The sequence below is a fragment of the Garra rufa genome, chromosome 3, assembly GCF_049309525.1.
Source record: "Garra rufa chromosome 3, GarRuf1.0, whole genome shotgun sequence".
Lineage (NCBI taxonomy): Eukaryota > Metazoa > Chordata > Actinopteri > Cypriniformes > Cyprinidae > Garra > Garra rufa.
This window is the reverse complement of record NC_133363.1, coordinates 53935440-53957512: the sequence shown is the minus strand read 5'-3', so window position 1 is coordinate 53957512 and position 22073 is coordinate 53935440. Positions and strand designations below refer to the sequence as shown.

Here is a 22073-nt window from a genome sequence, read left to right as displayed (position 1 = left end):
TCTTCTCAAAAACGATCCAAAACTAATTCTTGCCTCACAGATATGGTAAATGTATCTATAGAATGCTTTAAATTACTTATTTAAATTACTAAAATGAAATAATTAATGTAATAACATCATGGTGTATTGCATAAAGTTAATGTGAAAACTCTGTCTACTCCGCCCCAAAAAAAGTCTGTGGCATCAAACCAGTCTTCACATTTAACATGTTAAACAGCAATAAAAATGTAGGCTTCAACTCAGTTAACTGGCTGATTTATGAGAAAAATTAAAACAATGTTGGCAAAGTTATAGGCTTGTTGGCTTTTCTGGGGTAGGCTAAACATTATGTTATTATTATTATGAATTATTCACAAGATCTTTTATTGATGTTTTTTTTTCCCCACCTCAATTTCATGAGATATGGTGTTTATTATTATTATTTTTTTAACATACATTCAAACATTTTTCCATGTTTATTTCATGCTGCAAAAATTAAAAAGGAAATGATCATTGATTCACATGTCGCTTGATCTGAGGCTAATATAATTATCTCACTACAAATTAAAGAGCGTAAAAACATAAAATTGACAGAATTTATAGGCTGACACTTGCATGCTACAAATAATGGGCTTGAAAATGTTAAATATTATTTCCAAGCATTTATACCGTAAATAAAACAGCTTGTGAATATTCATGTAACGTTATGCACTTGAAGAAAAATCAAGTTAACCGAGTTGGAGCCCATAATGATTTGGGGCCCGTACAATTGTTTTGCATATGGGCACATGGCTGACTTGCTACGCCACTGGGTCAAATTACAAAGATGTTTTGAAGTTTGTTCTTTTGAGGTCAGTCTGAAAATTTGAATAAAAATTTAAATGTAAATCTTCCGCTGGTGGAAGGTTTTGTACTATGCAAATTTGCAGGTCAGAGTTCACCAGTATCATGCAGTAAATTCATAATCAACATATATATCATTATTATTTCATACCAGTATGATAAATTATTCACAGAGGTTTCTTTAAAGCATGAAATCGACTTAAATTTTCCCTTGTGTGCTGTCTTTTCACAAGCACTAGTAGCTGAAGGGTTTGGTACTGTGCCAGTCAGCATTACTGTGATGTAATGAATGAAAAAAAAAAATGACAGGACAGCTCGTATGTTTTTATTTTCATCTTTTTATATTTTTCTGAGCATATGCATATATTGCTTGTGCCCTGGCCTCTCAGAAATATAGAGCAATATTCACAAAACCACAGTTGTCTCAGTTGTTTTCAATTGTTTTTTTCTTCTTCACATAAACCAGGATAAGAGAAAGAATTTTAAAAATACCTCTGAGAACAACAGGCCTCATTTTTTAGGAGTCATCAAAGATTGTACATCAGTATTGTTATTATTAATTATTACTATTTTTGTGGTGTTTAAAAGAAACAATGATACATTATACATGTGTTATTAGTAGTTTTTTAGGTATGGGATTTTGGGATTATTTTCTCCAGGTTTGGTATCAACAGTACAAGCACCTTGATATCAATTTGATGTCAAATATTAGTAAAGTATTGATCGAGATGCTGTAACATCATTTTAAATTCAGTTTGGATAATTGGTTGAAAATAGGAAGTATATTCAATTGTATGGATATATGTTTGACGTTCAGTGTACATCAAATTAGTATAATAAAATAATAATAATATAATGTCAGTTCGATTCGCAAATGACTTCGTTTTAACATCATTTGCCTACAGGCTAAGGTGACTACCCAGGCTAAAAATTATAATGCAATAATAAACAAAAAGCAAAAATGAATTTAATATTAAAAGACCTACGGAAACTCTCTAAGAAAATATTAGGCTATATAAGACAATGTTTTTTTTTTTTTTCAAAACAGGGGTCAAGCACATAAGTAAATGTCAAAGGCAAATTGTTTTTAATAGTTTTTTTATTTGTTCCAACATAAATGCTAACTCAATGACGTCCATCTTCAGACAACAGTTTTAAGCATTTGCACATTTACATCAATCACAGAAAGTACAGAAAATATGTTTAGGTTTTTCCAGTAGTTTTTCTTTTAAGATCTGATCTGTGAATAGATATCAGTATGCTGGGAAATGTTGTGTTGTTTAGCACCTGTAGAGGGCCGTGATTTACCGCTGAAACTCACAGATGTGTAAGTCAATGCATTTGCATCTCCAACCTGAGAAAAGAAAGATCATTCAGACATTTCTGTTGGTAAAACATCTGTTCATAAACTGATACATATTTTAACTAAAATGAACTTAAGTAAAATGAAACAACTCAAGTAATACAAGAAGCAAATTTAATACACAGTTGTTCAAGAAACTTCTGAAACATAACAGCATCATAATTACATTACATTTATCATTATAAATAAATAAAATATATAGGATTTACCTGAGTACCTTCAGATGTCTCTTGACCACAAGACCTGTTGACTGACAGAAAGTATACATGTTTCCACAGAGTTTATAGTTTTTCAAATAAAACTAGGAATCAGATTTAAATAGTGAAATTAAAAATATGATACCTGGTGAGCTGCATTGGTCTTTACGTTGCACAGCCACGAGTAAGATCATTATTATCATAGATATTATGTTTGATGAGACCAGTATAAGAAACAAAGGACTTGTTGTCAACTCACTATCTGAAAGTAGAAAAAAAGAAAACGTGAAAAAAATGAAAACATCAAAATGTCAAACTTTGACTTTGTCTTGCTTAAAAAAAATTACCTTTTTTTTTTTTTTTTTTACCAAAAATTGTAAAATGTTTTATGTTGTTTATAATGTTTCGTCATGACAAAATGCAAAAAAATCATACTTTTATAGTAATTATACTGACATGATAAAATATAATTATGATATAACATCAAGAAACACATTAAAATATTTTATGTGTAGTATTAATGTAGTATTAATAAACAAATTATAATTCACTTAATAGGGTTTAACACTTTACCAGGAATTGAGCTGAATTTCAAAGAAGTTCCATTTCCAAACAGTATCTTGCCACACACAAGTGCAGCACAGTAGTAAGTACCAGAATCAGAAAGGCTGAGGTTCCTCTTTGTGAGGGTGTAAATGCAGGTTTTTGTAGTAACATCATCCTTACAGATATCTTCATGTTTCTTTATATCTCCATCAGTGTAAATGATACCAGAACTGGATTTATCTCTAGTCTCTCTGAACCAGTAGGCATGGTGTCCTTCTTTACATTTCTCATCTGATGTTTGGACTCTACATGTGAGGGTAATGTTGTCTCCGATGTGAACTTTATCAGAAATAGGCTCCTGAAAAACTGTTGCTGTGGTGTGCTCTCCTTTAAAGCAAAACATAAAACCAATTAAAATATATATTTTTAAATCATTGTGCTATTGTAACTTTATAGTATCTTCATTATAGCCAGTGTTTATTATTTTTTTAACACGAATATCACATACAATGAAAGGTCAAACATACCTCGAAGCATCAAAAATGTTCCAGGTCCAAAAGTCAGTTCTCCTAAAGTTATTACACCACAAAAGTATGTTGCTATATCTTCCTTTTTTGTCAAGGAAATGTGTAAATGATAAATGCCTTTGCTTATTGTTACATTAAAACGACCATCATTATATCCATCAGAAAAATCAACTTTTGCCAGGTAAATGTAACTTTTTGAAATGGCTTGAAGATTCATTCCCATCTCCTGCTTGTACCACACTATATTGTTATAATCTTTCTGGGGTAAGAAGCACTCAATAGTGACATTATCACCCAGTTTAGAGGCTAGCAAACGTTTTGGCTGCTCAATGTCTTGTGCCACAATGCAACCTGGATTGAAAAAGCATAAAATGTGTTACACAAACCTTATATGTAAAATTCATTTTAGGATCTTAGTTTTTTTAATAAATGCCTGTTGATATATAATAAAAAAAAAGGATAAAAGGTAAAATTAATACATAAATCGTCATAGCTAGATGATTATATTCATTAAACACAGTTTAATGAAATCAGTCTATAAATCATACTTACAAACAAAGGTGAGGAATAAAACTGCGCTCATGTTGGTTTGATTTGCTACCAAAGAATAAGAGATGGCAAGGTGCACAATCGAAGTAACTAAATCAAATGGAAACTGGTCCTGGGTGTGATTGGTTATTCTCAAATATTCTCGTATGACAAAGTCAAATTTCATTGGCTGGAAGTTTTGGCTGTGAGGTGACACTCTCACAAGCAAAAAAAAAAAAAAAGGTTCTTCTTATGAACACCAATAATGAAAACACAATTTAAAAAAACAAAACAAAAAACTATATTATATAAAAAAAAGTTACCTAAAGTTGAAATGTCAAGTTGCCGTTTATACGTAATGAATAAGGTTTTGACTGAATATTTCACACTAATTACAAATCTAAGTTAATTGTAAATTTTAAATTAATTTTAAATTAAATTTAAATTTTAAATGAATTTAAATGACCTCAGGGAAAAACAAAATGAAGGCTTCTGGTGTTTAAACCACAGCAGCTCTATGTGAGGGGGTGTTGCTTGGCCTGTGCAGATGAGGTTACTAGGCCATGTAGGCTGAGCAGAGCTTAATCAGACTTTTTTTTTTTTTTTTTTTTACATTTCTTTTTACTTCTTAAATTTACATTAAAAGTAGTGCTGGGGTACTGTATTGTTCCACATGTCCTTGTCCATGGTGCTGAATCATGTGTTTATGGCAGGAAAATATTGCTTTATATGTTTGATATACTAATGACTACAATGTTATCAATCCAATAACAAAACGTAAGACCAAGACGGGGATGTAATGATGGAGATTCCAATCAAACAAACATAGTAATCTTAAAGATACTCAAAAAGAGGCTGCCGTAAGGGAATCAGTGGGCCTATGACAACTTGACAATTCCTATATATATAATATTGCTGTTCATTATAAATTATTTATCCTTGCAGATTATATTTTTAATGAAGATAGTAAACTAAAAACAAGCCAAATGAAATGAGAAAATTGTTGTTTTTCTTTACAATTAACAGCATATCCAAAGTGAACTTATTTAAAGACTATGTAATACAACCCCTAAATTAATATTTTTTATTGATTGATTGATTAATTGAATGATTGTTTTATATCTTTACCATGATGTAGTCTTTTCATCTCAAATGCTCAGTTAGACTGCCCTTGCGTATGTGAGTCACACACTTAACAGAAAATTAGTGTGTGCTTGCTTTTATGTTTTGCTTTAAAATGTTTAAAGAATTAGTAAGAAACATTTAACCTTAGTACTTCTCAAAATGCATTTACATTGATTTACTGTAAAACAGACCATTTGTTGACATTACACCTTAAAGGCATGAGGACAGTAGTCATACTTTTGAAAGTAACAGTTTTTACACTGCACTTAAGCTGGATTGGAAACTTCTGACCACAGAAATGTGAGCTCTGCTGGGGGCTTTCTGTCAGCTCTTTTCTATTTTCATTCTTACAGTTTGGCTGCAACTGAGCAATAGGTTGGGCTCAAAGTCCAAAACCACAAGTACATGTTGCATCACCCTCTGCAAACAACAGAATGGTTGCTCACATTTCTTTTGTACACAAAGGTTGTTTTGTTCTTTTGAATGTAAGGTAGGTTTATTAGCATAAATGAAATCCATAGGTCATGTTTATCTCAACTTTAACAGTTTTGGTCTCTCAACTGAATCAAAATGTTTTTTGTTTTTTTTTTTTTTTTTCTTGACATGTTGCTTTAACTTTATATTATAATGACTTATTAAACTTTCACATTTCAGACATTTCAGACATTTTCTTGATTTTTTTTATCAGACAAATACAAAAGCTAAAATTGTAAAAGTCTAATGTATAATTCATCTGTAATGTTTATTTTACACAATGTCCACAATTAATGTTGTTAATGTACACAAAACTCTAATACAGCTGTGTACAACACCACCAATTAGTTCTCATTTTTAGACTGTTTTGAAGCTTAGTTTTGTTATTTTCATAACCATGATAGTCTGTTGTAAAGAAGGAGGGACATTTGTTTAGAGAGAAGTGTCTCGTGAGAATACTGCTTGGTAGACCATGTGGTTTTATTGCTGTGAAAGAGGGTCAGTCTTGTGGTTGGAAAACATCTAAAATTGGATACACAAACATTCAAAAGCAAACGACACACGCCACTATATAGTCTATCTGTTCTGAATCTAATTTATGTGCAAATATTATATGTAGTAGTAAATGCATAATTTTATTTTTAAACCAACAGGTCTGTTTTAAGGCTTGTTTCCTGAATTATGTTGATACTTTTCTATTGCATTTATTATTATTATTATTATTATTATTATTATTATTATCACTGAACCAATGATTAGGTTTACTCATTTAAATTGCCTGCAAACCTTAATGTATCAGTTGGTCCGCTGCTGTTCATCTTAGTAAAGCTTAGTCTGCTCTGAACAACTGCTTCCTCTTATTGACTCTACAGGAAATGGTTAGTCTCCGCCTACTGTATTAGATCTCACATCTTTCCCTTTTGCAGAAAATGACTTCTCTTCTTTGAGACTCATGGTTGGTGCCACATGGTTAGTTTATTATTCTTTATTATTTTATTATTTCATTGTATATTATTATTTGCACACTTCTATTCTCAAAATATCAGCTAGTTGAATCTGAGTCTGTTATAGGACCAGACTTTGCTCCAGTAACCCAGATTTAACTTTTAGATTCTAACTTTTCAGTGTCATAAATCAGGATGTTATACAGTCTGGTGTTTGTTAGTATTGTGTTTGCTTGTATTTGTATTTTTGGTAAGTCAGAGGGTTCTGTAAACATTTGCTACTCAAATACTAAAGCATCACCCTCTCCACATTACAATAACACTGAGCAAATGCAAAGGTTGTGAGGAGGCAAGAACTGACAGTTGGTCATCTGGTTGGTCAGTGTCATTTTTGTTTGTTTTATTTTCTCTCATATATGTACAAAAAAGGCTTTTATCAATGAGCACACACAAAGGCTGCATGTTGTGTCATCTGAAAATTTAGTCTACAGTCAGTTAGCATGTTCCTTTTTTGAGTCTCTTTGGACTAAACTTCAGTCTTAAGAAACACTTCTTTGTGAAAGAAGTGACCTAGAAAAACCTGCATAAATATTCCAGAGAGCACCACGATGACCCACCAATAAAGAAGAGGCACGACCTCTCTCCATAAATCCGGAAGCCAATAATGCACATTTTGGAGCTTTGGATTGAAGAAGGAATAATTGGCAACCAAAAGAAGATAAATGTAACTTTGTTTGCATTGGGAAGCCATGAATGTTATTTGACTTTTGTTCATATTTCGGGAAATGTTTATAGGTGCATAATGCCTGACTAATTTTGCATAAGAAAATATGGTAACACTTTATTTTAAGGGTCCAGAATGATGCATTAGTTAAGCATTAATTAACTGTTAATTTGTTCACAGTTAAGCTGTCACAGTCAGGCGGGGTAGAGGAATGGAGATGGATGAGGAGATCCGGAGTAAATGAAAATATATAAGTTTATTAAATAAAACACTGAATATGATACAAACAAACAAAAACCGGGAGCAAAAAGGAGCACATGTAACATTAGTCAACATTAACGATGGACAAAGGGTAGTGAGCAGACACAGACTTAAATACACAAAAGACAAGGCGTGGTCACAAACGAGATAACAGGATGATGAGGGGGAAATACAAATATGGGCAAGAACAAACCAAAAGGACTAAACCAAAAGGGGGAGAACAAGGACTAAACCAAATGAACTAGAAACATAGGGGGAAAAACACTAGTAGAACAGAACAAGACAGGACAAAATACTGACATAAGCATTAGTTGAGCACAAACACACTAGTAATTAATGATTAATTTAACATTTTAAGGTTCCCAAATGATGTATTAGTTAAGTATTAATAAACTAGTAATTCACGATTAACTTGTTCACAATTATGCATCAGATAAGCATGAACACATACATAAATAGGCTAATGATTAACTGAAAATATAGTAAGGGCATATTAGCGATTATTTACAAATTATTAAACGTTTAAAAACATAAATAAGCAAAAATAAATAAAAATAAGCTAGTAAAAATTTAATAATTAAATGTACAGTAAATACATGTTAGCCATTATTTACAAATTAATAAGCCATTATTATTTTAATATTTTTTGTAGTGATGTAAATATATTTCTGTGATTTACCATCTATTAAGTTAACCGAATAATAAACTATAATTATGTTTAATTACTGCTGGTTTGTAATTATATATGGCTAATATGGTTCAGGTTATGCATCAGGTTCTAAAGTGAAAGTTATATCCACATTAATTATGGCACTTAAGTGATATTTAAGTTTATTCACCAGAATAAGCCAATAATTATGGCTAACCTGCCATTAATACAGTACTAATAAAGCCGATTTGACCCCCTATTCTGAAGTGAAAGTTATATCCACATTAATTATGGCACTTATTGAGTGATATTCAAGTTTATTTACCAGAAAAAGCCAATAAGTAAGGCTAACCTGCCATTAATACAGTACTAATAAAGCCGATTTGACCCCCTATTCTGAAGTGAAAGTTATATTCACATTAATTATGGCATTTATTGAGTGATATTCAAGTTTATTTACCAGAATAAGCCAATAATTAAGGCTAACCTGACATTAATACAGTACTATTAAAGCCGATTTGACCCCATATTCTGAAGTGAAAGTTAGTACTGTATTAATGGCAGGTTAGCCTCAATTATTGGCTTATTCTGGTAAATAAACTTGAATATCACTCAATAATTGCCATAATTAATGTGAATATAACTTTCACTTAAGAATAGGGGGTCAAATCTGTCACGGTTCACACATCCGCTGTGTTCTCAGGTCTCGTGATCTGTGTGTGTGTCTGTGTTGTGCGTCATGCTCATCAGCGCAGCTGCTGATCATTACTCTCCCCAGGTGTCACTCATTACCGCTGTCTACATAAACTCACTCCTTGCTCTGTTTCCCCGTCAGATGATTCACCCAGATTCACTGTCGTCGTTTGCTGTTCGTGTTTCTTGGAGTTTGTGTTCTTGGAGTTCGTGCCGTGCTGGATGTGTATGTGATTTGTCTTCGTGGGATCGCTGTGACTGTGTTCATCTGTGTGTTCACCTTCATCAGGATCTTCATTTCACCAGCACCATCTTGCCCCTGCCTCACCCAACCGAGAGACATTCTCACCACTTTGTTTGTATCATCTCATCATCTTCAATAAACTGGTTTACACTGCTTTTGCTTCCTCTCTGCTTAAACTTGAATATCACTCAATAATTGCCATAATTAATGTGGATATAACTTTAACATTAGAACTGTAGAACCTGATGCATCAAATAGTCCTTATTACACTATTTTAGCCATATATAATTGCAAACCAGCAGTGATTAAACAATTACTAGTTTATTATTCGGCTAACTTAATAGATGGTAAATCACAGAAATATATTTACATCACTACAAAAAATATTAAAATATTAATGGCTTATTAATTTGTAAATAAAGGCTAACATGTATTTACTGTACATTCAGTTATACATAATTACTATCTTATTTTTGTTATTTATTTTTGCTAGTTTATGTGTTGTTAAATGTTTAATAATTCGTAAATAATGGCTAATAAGCCCTTACAATATGTTCAGTTAATCATTATTTATGTATGTGTTCATGCTTATCTGATGCATAATTGTGAACAAGTTAATCGTGAATTACTAGTTTATTAATACTTAACTAATACATCATTTGGGAACCTTAAAATGTTAAATAAGTCATTAATTACTAGTGTGTTTGTGCTTAACTAATGCTTAACTGTGAACAAATAAACAGTTAATTAATGCTTAACTAATGCATTATTCTGGACCCTTAAAATAAAGTGTTACCGAAAATATTAAATTTTGAAGCTCTTGATTGATTAGGTATTGAAATTTCTAGTTTTTGCTTCTACATTAAAGGGATAGTTCACCCAAAAATGAAAATTTGATGTGTATCTGCTTACCCCCAGGGCATCCAAGATGTAGGTGACATTGTTTCCTCAGTAGAACACAAACGAAGATTTTTAACTCAAACCACTGCAGTCCGTTAGTGATTTAATGGCAGTGGATGGGCACCAAACCTTTAAAGGTAAAAACAAAAACAAAAACATGCAGAGACAAATCCAAACTACACCCTGCAGCTTGTGACAATACACGGATGTCCTAAGACATGAAACAATCTTTTTTTTGTGAGAAACTGAACAGTATTTAAATCATTTTTACCTTTTACATTTGATTTTTTTTATTGGGTGTGTAGTATTAATTAGCTCAAATTTATAATGATTCAAATAAGGAATCGAATCGAAAGATTCGAGACTTGATTAAATTGATTCAGAATTAATAGATTACACTTCTTAACCATTCGTCCAGCAAAGTGGTCAATTCAGTATACTGTATTAAGTAAAAAAGGTTTATATTATGCTCCTGGCCAAGATCACAAATAAACCAAACTATTACGTTAGGAAATTTTAAAGCTGAGGTAGCTTGATCTAAACACAGATAGAACTTTTGTGAACATAAAATTCAAGACACTTCTTTTAATGAAACAATGATTTATTGACTACTCTAAGACACAAAACTAATCTACTAAAACACAAACACACGCACGCACGCACGCACGCGCACACACACACACACACACACACACACACACACACACACACACACACACACACACACACACACACACACACACACACACACACACACACACACACACACACTCATACAGTTCCGGGGATGAGAAATTACTGAATTGAAGAGAACCCCAAATGTTCTGGTATCTTAACTAGTTCTTAGATCGCAACCTTAGAAAATCACAAAAGCAGAGACTTAGCTTTTAACTACTTAGGGAATATTTTGCACCAGTTTCAGCTAGAATGTGAGACCTTGTTTTACTTGCGTTTGTGTCGGGAACGGGGATTCCGGGGGCTCGTCTGAGCGAAAGTTCTGGTTGGTTGCTGGTCGATGACGTACTTTGGGAGATCCTTCGAAGTGGAGGAGTGGGTTGCTGGAGCCGGTCTTCGGTTGCCTGGTTACGCGGTTTGACACACTCAGAGCTCTTCTGCGCTGCGAGACTTTGAAGAGTTTGGCAGTCGCGAAGTTTTCAGTTTGTTCTGTAGAGTTTGGATGGCCCAATCGTGTGCTTGGTCAAGCGGCTGAGCGCAGGTGAAAAGCACTCAAACCACGGCAGGCGAAAGACCAAAAGCGACGGCGACAGGCAATGGCGAAAAGCAATGGCACGGGCCAATAGCAAAAAGCAACGAACTGTTAGAGTCCTGAGATTTTAAGCAAGGCCGCCTGAGCACGCCTCATGGTGCTGTGGTCCAATCGAACACAGAATGTGGGGTGGAGCTACGCTCCCTGGGCTGTACCTTCTGGTGCGTGACTTAAGATAATAAAATCTCTGCCCGTTCGTTATTAACCTCAATAAACTGTTGCAATGCATTAAATATACACAATATCAACTTCTCGTTCATTTTGCTGTGTATCATTCATCCAGACAATTCATTACATATCAAATAAGGCTATATTGCTTGCATGCTAATACATTTGTGTTTTAGTATGGTTTCTGAAAAATTCAAGGTGAGACAAAGTGTGGTGTGTATCGACAAGGGGAGGTGCCAATAAAAGGTCCATTCACCATACTAATCAAGCAGTTCAACTGTTTATTGATGTAAAATACAGCTGATCAAATTATGATAATAATAGTCAATAATGATATCAATAATAATCAACAAGTAAAAGCATAAAGGAATAGACAAAGCTGGATAGTTATATGCTGAACCTCAAGCAGAAGAATAAAGACCATATTTACAACTCAGAGACGTGCCATCATCTTCCCTCTCAAAGACTGGGGAGCCCGTTGCAGTCACAGTAGAAGACCAACACGTATGTCCGAGAAATGCCGGGCGATGCGCGCTTGTCCCACGGCTGAGCTTCCACTGTGCCAACAAAAAGTCCCATCTTTTATACTTTAAATTTGGGTGCAGTTAAGACAACCTCCAAGTGAGAGAGAGAGCCAAGTTGATCAAGCTCGACCATCTCCCCACCTGGGTGCACGTTATCTCAATTTCAAGAAATTATTTATGGCGCGTCTCTTAGTTTCTCAAGAGTCTGTTACCATGGCCTCGTACTTATAGATCGTCACAATAAACGGTTTGTTCTAGGCTTGTATAAACTTGTCTGAAGACCAAGGCCAATGTTTTCCCAGGAGACCAGGTGTTCTTTGGGAGGATAGTGGCACCGAGTTATACCAATCGGTTACCATGACCTCCAAACTCACAACTCACACTCCCCCTATTCTCCATCTCCGTTGAGCGCACAGAAGCAAAAAACAAAAATGACCCATCGTACAGAGGCACCGGAAGGCCCATCTATTACAATTTGATAACTTCCTTTCCCAAAGGCATATAATGCATAGATTAAACTCCAATCATCACATAAAACACAGCAGGCATATAAAAGAAAACATACTGTTGCTCTAATAGCAATACTAATAAGTTGATTGTCTCTTAAAGTTTGTCTTTGCATGCTCTCCATTGAGAGATGGGGTTTTAGGAATGTCATAGGAGGGAGATGGGATTAACCGAAAGGTCACGCGAGTCACGCTGGACGGATCTTGTGCCTTGCAGGCTCGTATAAATCTGTCCTTTTCTGTTTATCTGATTGAAATTTATGTCGGGAGAAGACTGAACATCTGTTTCTTGGGCGCTCTCAGACAAAGAGCGGTTTGTGCTCCTTGGTCGCGTTATCACTGTTTTAGTGTCCTGTGAATTACCGTCTTCCTGTACTCCTGACGTGGATTAATGTTAACCGGCAGGCCAGGTTAAAACTAGGGAGACTAGTAGACTAGCTGGCATCTGGTGATCGTCCTGTGATGGTCATGGGTCAATTTTGTGGCTGAGAAAGAGGGTCCTTTTGTTTCTTTGGAATGTGGCCATTTCTGTTTGGTGCTTTTTTCGACCGAGATCCTACAGGTGTGTATATCGTGTTAGGTTTCTGTAGACATTTGTTAATCAAATATATGACCGACACGCTGATTTGTAGTAACCTTTTTTCTGGTTGACTGATAGTTACCTCAACAATTCAACAATGAATTGCTGAAGTAACTCATTCTACATTTCTCTTGACTGGACAGTTTTAGGTGAAACAGAAAGCTGAAATAATAGCCTGACATTTTCTCTCTCTCCCCCCTGAATAAACCTTGGAACACAGGAGAAAAATTGAGATTGGAAACCTGGTACTAATGTATCTGTTTTTTCATATCTTTTATATGCATGTATTGTTCCTGGAAACCAGCCTAGAAAGGAATCATCTGTAAGATATCTGTTAAGCGTGTTCTTTAACATCTAAAACCTTGTTTTGTCTTTTGTATTACATTATGATGTAATGTATAATCCTTATTGGTCGATCAATACACCTCCTCTTTTGACAATGTATTTGAAGTTATGCTTGGAAAATAATATTTTGTGGACAAAGAATTTGTCTGTGTTTTTAACTCTTCCCACAGCTTTGTGAGGGGACTGGTAAATATCTGGCCACACTGAGCAATTTTCTAACACCAAATTATACTTAAAAAGACATGTTCAACTTGCATATTGTGTTTAGCAGAAAATTATATTTTTGCTCTGAGGCTTCAATGTGACAACCTTTCATCAAATTATCAATTCACTGGATAGACTTCAATTATTTAAGCTAGATTTTTGCATTTGATTTCGAGATTTGCAACACAAATACTTGAAGAACCTGACCATCTGGTTGGTCAGAGGCTACCTGTTTGTTTCCTTGTCTCGCTCATATATATATATATAAAAGTCCTTTATTGCTGAACAATCACAAAGACTGAAGGGTGTAGATCATCAGTATAGAAATGAAGGCAATAGTCACTATGTTTCTTTTTTTGAGTCTCTTTGGACCGAACTTTAGTCTCTATAGGAAACATTTTCTTGTGACAGAAAAAATGACCTGGAACGATGCACAGACACACTGCAGAGAGTACTATGATGACCTGTCCACTGTCAGTAAAGAAGAGGCACAACTGCTCATCATAAATCCAGAACTCAATGGTGATTATTTTTGGATTGGACTGCACATGGTTTCAAACAGCTTAGATCAATGGAGTTGGTCTGGAGGTGAGGATCAAAAAATTGACTATTGGGACTCTGGGGAACCAAACAAGGTCTTTGAAGAGTGTGGCATTGTAATAAGATCTAAAGTGAAACTGCATAATGCTAATTGCTCTTGGCCTCTACCATTCTACTGTATGGATGTCTATGAGCCCATTCTGGTGCAGCAGAGTAAGACGTGGGATGAAGCCCATGACTACTGCATACAGAACTACATTGACCTGGTGAGTCTAAGGTCTCCGATGAAAATGGAAGAGGTGATAAAGAAGACCATAACATCCCAGACAGTTTATGTGTGGACTGGTCTGCGCTTTTTACCTGGCAATTGGTTTTGGGCTGGTGGTAGAGATCTTAAATATAAAGCCTGGTCTGCCGAGGGGGAACTCCAGTGCCCTGCTAGAAACCTGCGCTGTGGAGCTCTGGATAGAATAACGAAAATTTGGCAACCCAAAGATTGTGAGGAGAAACTCAACTTTGTTTGCATCAGGAAGCCATGAATTTAATTTGACTGTTGTTCATATTTTGGGAAATGTTTGTAGTCACATAATGCCTGACTTACTAATTTTGCATATGATAATGTTACATTTTTAAGCTCTTGAATAATTACATGTTGAAATTTAGAGTTTTTACTTCTAATTTTAAGTTTCTGTAAATATTTGTTAATTAGATATATTTGGTTGACATGCTGATTGGTCACAGCCTTTTTTCTGGTAGATTGGTGATTACTTCAACAATTCAACAATGAGAAAATTCTGCATTGCTCATGGCTGGATAATTTTAGCTCAAACGGAAAACTAAGTAACAGAAATATTAGGCTCTTAGCCTGACCTTTTCTCTTTATCCCTCTATATGAATCTTGGAATGCAGGAGAAAAATAAAGATTGGAAATGCTGCCTTAACACATCTGTTTGTATCTCCTATATGCATGCACTTTTCCTGGAAACCAGGCTAGAAATGAATTATCCAGTTTAAGATAAATGTTTCCATGTTTTTTTTGTGTTTTTTTTTTTCCATTTAAAGTCTTATTTTCTTCTATTGTATTACATTTCTATATGACTTAATGTTTAATCCTTATTGGTCAATCATCACAACACTCTGCATGACAATGTATTAAAGTTATGCTTGGACAATAAACTTGGAAGAAGTTTGTGGACAGAGACTTTGTCTGTGTTCTTTGCTCTTCCCACAGTAGTGCGAGCAGGACAGTTGCTAGGAGTTCTGGCCCTGTGCACTGCATTTGTTATTGGGACCCCTCAAAATCAGGTTAAGTTGGAGGTGAGGATCACAGAACCCACAGACCTCTGGGCCCTATGAACCCCCCCCCCCCCCCCCAACTAGAGACATCCCAGCGTGTGAAGAAGGGACTGGGAAGTATCTGGCCTGAGTGAGAAATGATCTAACGCTAAGCTGTAACTAAAAAGACACGTTCAACTTGCATATCGTGCTTATCAGAAAATTGTATTTCTGCTGTAATGCTTCAATGTGACTGTCTTTCATCACACTATCAATTAGCTGGCTAGGCTTCGCATATTTTAGCCTGTTTTTTTTCCCCAGCACATTTGGTTTTTGACATTTGCAACCCAAATACTTAAAGAACCTGACCATCTGGTTGGTCAGTAGTTTCTTGTTTTTTTTATATTCTTATAAATACAAAATAGCCCTTTATTGCTAAATGCTCACAAAGACTGCATGGTGTATAGTAGTCAACATTCGAAGTGGATCAGAAAAGTTAATCAAAAGTTGTCCTAAGATAAGAACGGGTATTCTTTTTGGTTTTAGGACTAATTTGATGAAAGGTTTTGATCCACTTTGAATGTTGACTACTGTAGATCGTCTGTATAGAAATGAAGGCTATAGTCACTATTTTTCTTTTTTTGAGTCTCTCTGGACCAAACTTCAGTCTCTGCAAGAAACACTTTCTTGTGACAGAAAAAAAGACCTGGGACGATGCACAGACATACTGCAGAGAGTACCACGATGACCTGTCCACCACCAGCAAAGAAGCAGCACAACTGTTCTCCATAAATCCAGAACTCAATGATGATCATTTTTGGATTGGACTGCACATGGTTTTTAACAAATTAGATCAATGGAGTTGGTCTGGAGGTGAGGATCAAGCAATTGACTACTGGGACTCTGGGGAACCGAGCAATGTCACTGAAGAGTGTTGCCTTGTAAGAAGATCTAACGGTAAACTGCACAATGCTATGTGCTCATGGCCTCTACCATTCTACTGTATGGATGTCTATGAGCCCATTCTGGTGCAGCAGAGTAAGGCGTGGAATGAAGCCCATGACTACTGCATACAGAACTACATTGAGCTGGTGAGTCTAAGGTCTCCGATGAAAATGCCAGAGGTGATATATAAGACAATAACATCCCAGACAGTTTATGTGTGGACTGGTCTGCGCTATTTGTCTGGTCATTGGTTTTGGGCTGATGGTAGAGATCTTAAATATAAAGCCTGGTCTGCAGAGGGGGAACTCCAGTGCCCTGCTGGAAACCTGCGCTGTGGAGCTCTGAATAGAAGACTGAATGTTTGGCAACCCAGAGATTGTGAGGAAAAGCTCAACTTTGTCTACATTAAAAAGCCATAAATGTTCTTCATTCCACAAATGTTTCTCTACTTGAAAATAGACTAGTTTTTTGGTCAGCTTTCTTTTGTCTACATATCTGTTCATATTTTGCAAATATTTGCAGTCACATAATGGCTACATTTTAAAATAAAAATAACTCTTTTGAAAGATTACTTACGAAATTTGGGGTTTGTACTAAAAATTGAAATAAATAAATATATTTAAATAAAATTGTTTCCTTTGTTTCATAGTAGAATTTTACTGGGTATTTATGGTTTCTGTAAACATTTGTTAATCAAAAATATGACTATCACTGATTGGGCTGTGCCTTTTTCTATTGATTTCTTTAAAAAGTAAAATAGATAACGTACTCGGTTACTTTCGTAACCTTGGTTCTCTGAGATACGGGAACAAGTACTGCGTCTTAAAGACGCTTTGGGGAAAACTCCTTTTTCTCCGAGACTGAAGCAGTTTTTTAATAATGCAGTGTTACTGCACGGCCATTGGTTTGTGCAGTGAGTAAAAGAAGAACCAATGGCTTGGCAGCAGAGCTGCATAAGCCTATGGCAATGATTCGCGCCAGATTTCACCAGAACCAGTAACTGGCTATATAAGCGTGCGTTTCGCCATAGGATCTCAGGTTACTTTGACTGAAGCGACGGCCAGCAACGCAGTACTCGTTCCCGTATCTCAGGGAACCGAGGTTACGAAAGTAACCAATTTCAACAGAGCATGAGCTTACCATAACGCGAAAATCATTTTTTTTCTATTTTACTAATGCATGTCGTCTGCTCCATACCTTTTCTTACATTTTATCTCTACGTTATTGATAAAAAAAATCACAATGAACAACCTATGCTAATAGGTGTGGCTAGCTAGCATGCAATATGTTACAATGTTGCCCAGTGAAAAAAAAAACGTATTTGTCTTTGTTGACATACGTTTCCAACACATTCTCACTTCCAACTCGTCACATATTGACGCTTGGTCAGAACCCCTTGGCGTCCTCCTTTTTGCGTCACTTTTTGACATGCAGGGTCCTCCATTGTTTTCAGTTGCTTGTCTTAATTTAATTGTTTGCATGGATTGGTAAAAATATTATAAATTGTATATAAATGTATACTTTCATTGGAGCAACTAACCCCAACCCTACCCTGAACCTACCCACCTCTGAACAATATGTAACAGGCAAATATAAGTATAGTCACAAGTGTTTATTTCAAAACCATAAACAAGATGTAAGCATTACAATTACATTAAAAGATACATAAAAGATTCTCCTGACTGCTTACCTATTGAAAAGTGTTTTTTTATGTTCCTAATTTCAATGGATCAGTTGTTCCTATTGTATAAGAGTAGATTTGAATTGGGTGTGTATAGTTTCTGCATACATTTGTTAATCAAATACATGACTGACACACTGGTTTAAAAAAAATAAATAAATAAATAAAACTGTCATATAAAAAATAGCCCTTTATTGTTAAACACACACAAAGGCTGCACTGTGTGCCCGGCTTTCATATTTCATTCATTTTGTTGTTAAACAATGTTTATCCAAGATTTTAATGGACTTTCGGTAACACTTTATAATAACGTTTAGTTGTAAGTCATTTATAAGTGGTTAGTTAATGATAAAATAATGATTTGCAAAACATTCATAAATGTTTAATAAGTGATATGCTAACAATTTGTGTATATTTTGTAATTCATTTTCAAGTTATTTACAAGTAATTCGTTAATGATGAACTAATCATTTACAAAACATGGCTATGCATTCATAAGTGATTAATAAGTGATATGTTAGTATTTTATATATATGTTTTGTAGATTAAGTTATGAATCATTTACAAGTGATTAGATAATGATGAACTAATAATTTACAAAACATGATTATACGTTCACAAATGATTAAGTAATAGGCTAACAATTTACAAATCTGTCCTAATTTATCTTAAAAGAAATAGCATATCATGAAATAATCAAACAGATCCTTAGTAAGTGGTTAATATGTTACTAGTTAATATATTATTTGTCACTTAAAAATAATTAAAATATCAATCATTTAAATTAGGGATGCACCGATATGAATCGGCCGATCACTTGCGCGTTTTGTCAGTAAAGCCGGTTCTGTATCAGCGGTAAATGCCATCAGGTGCGTGATTTCACGTTGAGCCGTATATACTACACACAGCCGTTGTTCACTGACGAGCTGCGCACATTCACACTGATAATGAACATTGATTTGCGCAGCTCGTCGGTAAACAACGGCTGTGTGTAGTAGGCTATATACGGCTCAACGTGAAATCACGCACCTGATGGCATTTACCGCTGATTACAGAACCGGCTTTACTGACAAAACGCGCAAGCATTATCGGCCGATTCGTATCGGTGCATCCCTAATTTAAATGTTTATCCTTCACCGAAGATCGCATCATGAATAAATCATTTACAAATCTTTCTGCATCCCCTAATCTAAAGTGTAAACAATTCATCAGTTGTAAATGTTTTAACCATTTTTCAAAGGTCTTTCACCCAGTGTGTATACCCACCTGATGCCCACACAGTCTGGAACCGGCAGGTTTGTAAAACATTTACAACTGATGAGTAGTTTACACTTTAGATTAGGGGATGCAAAAAGATTTGTAAATGATTTATTCATTATTTATTCATCAACAGCTTTTGAATACTTTGAAGTGTGTACTGCAATGTAAGGGCTGACTGGTGAGGGTAAAGACGTCTTCTCTGGCAAACATGAGCTGCGCCCCAAATGACGCACTATATACTCTGCACTTATTCACTGTGTACTTATGCACTAATGCACTATGCACCATGTAGTGTATGAATTATATAAGGTTATTTAGTATTTTATAACGCCCTAAACAAACTTTTTACAGGAACCTCAATTTTTTTTCAAATCAACTTCAAATTTGGAATAACTTATTTAGATGACTTCAAACTGATATCAAATTTAGGATAAAACCTGTTATGTACAATATGTATTTTATTTAAAATATAATAAAAATTGTAGTGTATTCTCTTTACAGTAAATTTTAACTTCTGTAATTTGTTAATACTTTTTTTTTTTAATTCTGATTCTGCAGTAATCTGCTGATTGTTTTCTTTAAAAAGAGACCTCCTTAGATCCAAAGTGTTCATGAATTACAATTTAAGTTTGGATAAACTTAAAAAATGGGAGTGAAAGTTAAGGGGTTAACTAGTAATTTTTCAACCATTTACTAAGGATCTGTTTGATTATTTCATGATATGCCATTTTTCAGATAATTTACAGATGGGTAAATCATTAGCATAGTACTTACAATAAAATGCACATATCACTTATTCATAATTTATAAACACATAGTCATGTTTTGTAAATAAGTAGTTCATCATTAACTAATTACTTGTAAATTAATTTGCAAATGACTTGTAAATGAATTAACAAAACATACACAAATTGTTAGCATATCACTTAATAATCATTTGTGAATGTTTTGTAAATTATTATTTCATCATTAACTAATCACTTATAAAAGATTTACAACTGAACGTTATTATAAAGTGTTACCGGACTTTCTTATATATACAGTACAGACCAAAAGTTTGGACACACCTTCTCATTCAAATGAATGAGAAGATGTGTCCAAACTTTTGGTCTGTACTGTATATTTGTGATGCGGCGACAGAGGAATCATGAGACGTTGGATCCATGTGCAACAGATTTATTGAATCGGACAACTTTAACAGGCTTAGGTCAATAACGGCAGACTGGTGTGGTGAAGGCAAGTCCAAAACGCTGAAATAGCCGCCATAGCGGATGAGAACCGGGTGACCCGGAACCGGAAGAGCGAGTCCCCAGGTACGGAATTGTGGGTAATGTAGTCAGTATTCAGGTGAGCGTTCCCGCTGGCGCTGGACGGAGGGAGACTCAGAGGCCGCGTTCGTGACAGAGCCTCCCCCCTGCGAGTGCCTCCTGGCACGCGGAGCCAACCAACGCCGAGGTCTTCCCCTACCTCAGGGTCCTGGCCGATCTGGGTGGGAAGAATGGAAGTCCATGGTAAGTGAGGGATCCAAGATGTCCTCCGCGGGCACCCAGGACCGTTCCTCGGGGCCATAGCCCTCCCAGTCGACCAGGTACTGTAAATGACCGTGCCGGCGTCGGGAGTCTAGGATGACATTGACTCTGTAGGCCTCCTCTGCGGGGCGGTCTCGTCTAGGACCGCCGTCCCTCCTGGGCGACCAGCGGGCTTTAACAGAGAGACATGGAAAGTAGGTGAGATACGGTATTCGGCAGGTAAGTCAAGTCTGAATGACACTGGAGTGATTTGACGGATTATTTTGAATGGTCCTTCGTACCTGGGGCTCAGTTTTCTGCAGGGTAGACGGAGGTGCAGATCCCGGGTCGAGAGCCAGACCCATTGCCCAGGCTCGTAGGTAGGATGGGGTTGGCGTTGACGATCAGCCTGGACCTGATTGCGACGGACCGCTCTCTCGAGGTGGATGTGGGCCCGATTCCAGGTAGCTTCACTCTGTTGGAACCAGGAGTTAACAGCGGGGAGATCAGAGGGTTCCCCGGACCAGGGAAATAAGGGTGGTTGGAAGCCCAGCACACACTGGAAGGGAGTCATGTTAGTAGAGGGTTTCAGAATGGAGTTTTGTGCATATTCTGCCCAGGAAAGGAATCGGCTCCAGTCCTCCTGACGATCTTGACAGTATGAGCGAAAGGAAGCGGGTTAACTCTTGATTCAGTCTCTCAACCTGTCCGTTGGCCTCCGGGTGATAGCCTGACGTGAGGCTGATGTTGACACCCAGGAGGCGGAAGAAGCTGGACCACAGACGTGAGGTGAATTGTGGACCACGGTCGGACATGATGTCCTCCGGGAGACCATAAAACCTGAACACAGAGTTGCACAGGGCCTCCGCGGTTTCCATGGCAGTTGGTAGTTTGGGGAGAGGGATGAAGCGACAGCCCTTAGAAAATCTGTCCACTACTGATAGCACTGCGGTACATCCCTGGGATGGGGGAAGGTTTGTTACAAAGTCCACTGCTATGTGAGACCATGGGCGCTTGGGAATGGGTAAGGGCTGCAGCAAGCCGGCGGGTAGATGACAGGGAGTTTTAGAGGTGCTGCAAATGACACAGTTCTTGAAGAACGCTATGGTGTCGGTGCGTAGAGAAGGCCACCAGAAACGATTGCGGAGGAGGTGGATGGTAGCCTCCATCCCGGGGTGACCGGAGCTTGGGGTAGCGTGGACCTCGGAGAGTATACGTGGACGAAGTTTTCTGTGACGCGGCGACAGAGGAATCGTGAGACGTTGGATCCATG

The 22073-nt window shown here is 36.2% G+C and overlaps 3 protein-coding genes across 3 annotated transcripts; 2 read left to right on the top strand and 1 right to left on the bottom strand.

Moving 5' to 3' along the window:
- Positions 1-2050: 2050 nt before the first annotated feature.
- LOC141331363 (uncharacterized) lies at positions 2051-4038 on the bottom strand. Its single transcript, XM_073836395.1, has 6 exons — positions 4008-4038; positions 3456-3806; positions 2956-3315; positions 2552-2644; positions 2395-2435; positions 2051-2176 (listed from the first exon to the last, which is right to left on the bottom strand). Exons 1-6 carry the CDS (start codon positions 4036-4038, stop codon positions 2051-2053), a joined length of 1002 nt encoding a protein of 333 aa, XP_073692496.1.
- A 9879-nt stretch (positions 4039-13917) lies between these two features.
- On the top strand, positions 13918-14670 carry LOC141331651 (snaclec stejaggregin-B subunit beta-2-like). Its single transcript, XM_073836692.1, has one exon. The coding sequence runs from the start codon at positions 13918-13920 to the stop codon at positions 14668-14670; it is 753 nt and encodes a 250-aa protein (XP_073692793.1).
- A 1347-nt stretch (positions 14671-16017) lies between these two features.
- Positions 16018-16770, top strand: LOC141331650 (lymphocyte antigen 75-like). The gene has a single exon (XM_073836690.1). It carries the CDS (start codon positions 16018-16020, stop codon positions 16768-16770), a length of 753 nt encoding a protein of 250 aa, XP_073692791.1.
- Positions 16771-22073: the final 5303 nt, after the last annotated feature.